At 43.7% G+C, this 5,049-nt stretch overlaps 1 protein-coding gene across 1 annotated transcript; it reads left to right on the plus strand.

Moving 5' to 3' along the window:
• Nucleotides 1–412: 412 nt before the first annotated feature.
• LOC148033746 (uncharacterized) lies at nucleotides 413–4,766 on the plus strand. Its single transcript, XM_087681738.1, has 2 exons — nucleotides 413–3,615; nucleotides 3,829–4,766. The coding sequence occupies exon 1, from the start codon at nucleotides 1,649–1,651 to the stop codon at nucleotides 3,560–3,562; it is 1,914 nt and encodes a 637-aa protein (XP_087537864.1). The 5' UTR covers nucleotides 413–1,648; the 3' UTR covers nucleotides 3,563–3,615; nucleotides 3,829–4,766.
• Nucleotides 4,767–5,049: the final 283 nt, after the last annotated feature.

A 5,049-nucleotide genomic window follows, 5' to 3' on the forward strand; every position in this document is an offset into this window, starting at 1 on the left:
TACCAAAAACAGAGTAAATATATTTATCCGCTAATTCGGAGGAAAAACCAATGCTCAATATATAATTTTCTTTCGGAGGAAAAAAAACAGAAAAAAACAAATACACAGTGGAATATTCAATTTTGCTATCTCCATTAATGAGGATGTCTGGGGGACAAAATAAGCATGGACTTGGCCCGCTTGGGTGTGAGAGGAATTAACTACTCACACAATTGGCAGCCGCGTTATTTAAAAAATTAATTAATTACACACAATTGCAGCCGCATGGGCAATTATTAGATCATATTTACAAATCCCCAAATGGTACAAAACCATTGGAAAAATAATTAATTGGATTGGATGATTTATTAAGCTCATGGGCCATGGCTTTTGGGCAATTTGAGTATAATTGGCTTCGTGTTCCCATTCCTCAAAAATGCCAGCAAAGCTCGCTCTGGCAAAAGAAGTTATGGAGATCACAGCATGCTATTCATTAATAGAATCCATTTTTTTCCCACTGATTTTCTATTTCTGATGGCTATGAAATTATGCCACAATAAGGGCCTTTTCCCCTGATTTTCTATCTGCCGATGGCTATAAAATTAGAATTACAAACCATTTTCATGAGTGATATTCCTTGATAGGAGCCCTTTTTTCACAGATTTTCTACTTCTGATGGCTAAAAAATCATGCTATATGCTATATGCTATATACTAAAGAAGTGCCTTTTTCCCCCATATTTTCTAGATCTCTGTCTGCTGATCATTGATGGCCCTAAAATACCCTCTCTCTGATTTTCTATCTGCAATAGCCTTCTTTCTGATTTTCTATCCGCTGATGGGTATAAAATTGCCATTTCCATGGAGTGATTGCTGTCCTTTGTTTTTCCTTCACCTTCCACCATCTTCTGCCTTTTTACTGCAAAAACCGTTGAATTTGCCCCCTCTCTGTCGCTCTTTCTTCTCTTTTCCTGAGAGAGAGAGAGTGTGCGTGAGTGTATTGGGCATTGCAACCATTCTTGAACCCCGGCCAGAGATCATGCTCTCTGGCAGCACAGGAGGAGCACGCCCTGACAGGCGATCGAGAGACCAAAATGGAGCAGTCCATGTTTTTCTTTATATTCGAAAATCTGGGCAGTGTGGGCAGGGGCTTACGGCCCTAACAGTCTTGTGAAGAAGTGCTCTCATGTCTTGGCATTTCTGGATAATCTGGGCAATGGCCAGCCCCTCACATTGGGGTTGGCATTCCTAGCAAGCAAATTCATAAGGGCCAAAGAAGTTCACCAACATCTCTCTCTCTCTCTCTCTCTCTCTCTCTCTCTCTCTCGCACATTGGGGTTGCCATTTCCAGCAAGCAAGCTCACAAGGGTCAAGTAAATTAACCAACATCTCTGTGTGTGTGTGCGCGCAAGCGCGCGCGTGCCATAGCTAATGCCCCAATTTCCTGCACCTCAGTCCCCCAAATTCTACGTTCATCACCTTACACAGCCTCTCAGCTCAGATTCTGCCTTCTTCATCAATGCAGAATACACCCAGCATCAAGCAAGAACCAGCTTGGTTCATGAATACCTCGCTAAAGCTAGAGATGGTGGATCATTGAGCACTTCTTGAGTCCCCAATTGTGGACCCTGATTAGGAAGGGAAGGCCTCTCTATTAAAACTAAAAAAACATGCGGGCATCTCTGCTCCCTGTCAATTCCTCTGCATCCAAAGCCTGCAATCGGAAGCAACCTTGCTTGGAGAAGATCTTTGGCCAACAGGAGAAAAGGGGCCGTCTTGATCCCAGCAGGAAAGCTCAATCCAAATTGTATAGCTGCATCTTCATCTTCTTCATCTCCATTTTTGTGTTCTTATATTGCAACCATCTTGACTCCCCCTCCATTGGCAAGAGCTCCTCCCCTGCTTCTGCACAGGGAGAAGGAGTCCATCAAAGCGATCCAACACAGATGGATGATGGCAGCATCGCAAGGCAACCGGCCCTGCGCGGCCTCGGGACGGTGTACAGGGTCGGCTCAAAGGCGATGAGCGAGCTTGTGGTGGCCCATGTATCAGAGTCGGCTTCTCCACAGGATTTCAAGATCTTCCTGCGCACAATCCATCGCAGTGGGGTGACTGCACGTGCTGATATGGTGTTCCTTTTCCCATCAAGCAGCATGCCACAGGGTATGGAGGACATCATCCATGAAGAAGAGGCCTTCTTCCAGAGGCTTCTGAATGAAAGCCAGCATTTGGGCTCTTTCTCAGAGCCCTTCTTGAATGCTTCTCGGCACGCAGCAGGAGTAGCATTATACTCCAATGCTACAATCAGCTCCTTCAATATGAATGCTTTCAGGAAGTCCGCATCCGAAAACGAGTCTTTTGCTCAGCCTATATGGGGTTGCTGTACTGGTAATGTTTCTCGCACAAACACAACAGTTGTTGAAGGTCCACGGTATAAGTATGGCTCCATTGTTGGCTTTGATGTCTCTGAGCTCAACCCAGATGACACACTTCAGGGTTTTATTGATCATCCTCCTTTGCAGCTGAGAAGATGGGCCTGCTATCAGATGCTACTTGGCATGATCCGGCATCGGTTCAAGCACATATTACTCACTGATGTGCTGGGAGGCCTAGTTCTTGGAGACCCTTTGGCTTTGGCTAGAAGGAAGGCTGGTCTATATCTTTCCTTGGAAGACAGGAACTGGGGATTCTCACTGGGAGAAGATTCGAGTGTCAAATATGAGACTTGGGCCTGGTTGGATGAAGACAGAACAGGAGATGCAGTTACTAGATCAAGTCAGCTAATCTCAAGCTCAAGACAGGCTCTGAACAATGAGCTGCATGAAGCGCTAGATGGAACTGATGAGATAAGATCTCCATCACATAGCATACATGCAGATGCTCAAGGTGCGAAGCCTGTTGCTGCAGAAAAAACTCATAAAGTTGAAATATTGTCACATTTCTCGGATCATGCTCAAAACATAGGTCTTGACATGTTGCCCTCTGGCAGTAATGGGATTCAGCTCAATGCTCAGTTCACATCAGGGGTACGCAGACAGCTCAATGCACAAACGGCAGCGCGAAGAAGAAGCGGGCGGAAGCGCAGGAACAGGAAATCGTCCAGTGCTGGACTGTACGAGCGAGTCTATGGCAGGAGGATGTGGAGCACCTTGGAGGAGGTAGAAAAGAAGAAGAAAGTGGTGAACAGTGGTGCGATTGTGGGTAGTGTACAGCAAATCCGAAGCCTCGCAAACACGATGGTGACAGAGATTGTGAAAGTGGCATTGGAGAGGATGAACAGGGAGCCATTTCCAGACAATGTATTGCTCAGCTATCTCCTGCACAAGAGCTCAGTGCTGGGTAAGAAGGTGATGGACCATCTCCATCTCATGGAAAACTCAGAGTCTTTTGTGCATTCTCTGGTTGGGAGCCAGCAACCCGGTCTGTTCTTTATGAGGAACAGGCACGCATACTCCATGGTCAATGGGGAGAGCAAGAGCAAGCTATGGAGCAGTGTTTTAAATGCTGTCAGTCAGGATATATGCTCATCCCCTGCAGATGCAGTAGTGTACAGTGACTGCCCCCCATCTCTACAGCTTGTTTAGGGAGTGATTAAAGCCTCAAATAAGCAAACATCAGTCTTCAGCAATGTTTGAAGGTAGGCACCTATTTTTTGCTCAATTTTTTTTTTGCAAAGCATTGTAGGTTCACCCTTCAACATGGCTCTCTTCAGGTAGGTGTAATTCATTAAGGTGTTAAATGCCCATTCTTTTGCCAATTCCTGATTATGGGAGTTGTGATAGAGTGTAGTGATGGCTGGTTTAACCATTGATGTAGTCCCATTAAGCAGTTATTAGGTGCATTGCAGCAGGTGCTTTCCATGATTCAATCCAATACATCAATGTCAATACCTTTATCCAATCTTCTTCGCATGGCGACACATCTTGTTAGATCTTGTCAGAATCTTCTCATGCATGATGGGCCACACATGCTCTTGTTCTTAAGAGTCAAGAGAGTCACATGGAGCACAACAGTCACCCGCCCATTGATGGCTGACATAATTGATTGTAGCTACTCCATCGATTGGTGCCAGAATACCAGATCCGAGCTACGCATTTCTCGTGTGACAGAAATTTTGTTCCAAAAATTCATTGGGAATTGGCCCTTTTACATCTCTCGATACCACTCTTTTTATCTTTCATGTGCCATGTTTTAGTGCTAGTTCTTCGAGAACCTAAGGTACCAAATAAAGTTACTTGTATTGGCTTAAAATATAAAGCTTCAAAGCAAGGCGCCATACATTATACATTAATTCTTTTAAGGTCTAGCTAATCACCTTTGGAACTCAAAGGTTGTCTCTATTATTAATCACTAGTGACTACTATGTGCTGCAAAAATTTGGCAAGTCTTTTTAAAATGTGACCATCTCAGTTGTGATGTTTGCTATTGGGCTTCATCTCAATCTCTACACACCTCAAAGAGGTAAAGGCACCAAGTCGGAGAGACAAACACTATATGATGTATTAGCTAACCATAGACACACCATATTTTGTTTGTGAATATAGTATCTACAAGAGGTAGTTTTCTCCCAAGATTACAGCCATCAATGTTGGACTTTCTTCTCCACTCCCATGGCTCATCAAGTGCACTCTAGCAAGCTTTTGCTAAAAAACACGAAGTTGAAATCCTTGGAATGCATCTTTGAGAAATGTGCCTAATTGGGAAGCAATGCCCCTCTAAACCTAGGCGGGAAGAAAACATTAGTCTTGCTACTTGCAAATAATAAGTCCCCATGTTGTTGCAGGAGTACATGCCTTTTTAAGATTATAGAGGTTCATACAAATGGAATTTCTTGAAATCGCTAAGCATAATCTAATGTTGTTTAGCCCTTGGGGGCAAAATGTTAGTTATATAATCGGATATATTGGTCTCGCAATTCATTTGTGTGTGTCATGTATACTATTGAGTCTCAAATCTTTGTGGGGTATAATTACCTACTAAACCTTTCATTGTTTATTTGATATCTTCATAATTTGGCACAAACTTTCTTCTTGTCTTCCCCCTTCACCTCTTTTATACAAAATGTTGTGAA

Source organism: Lygodium microphyllum, chromosome 7, assembly GCF_053477565.2.
Source record: "Lygodium microphyllum isolate KBCC chromosome 7, Lygodium_microphyllum_v1.1.10, whole genome shotgun sequence".
In the NCBI taxonomy this organism is placed as follows: domain Eukaryota; kingdom Viridiplantae; phylum Streptophyta; class Polypodiopsida; order Schizaeales; family Lygodiaceae; genus Lygodium; species Lygodium microphyllum.

Excerpts from the sequence above, each read along its gene's own strand:
- LOC148033746 (XM_087681738.1), top strand. The coding sequence starts at position 1,649 with ATGCGGGCATCTCTGCTCCCTGTCAATTCCTCTGCATCCAAAGCCTGC.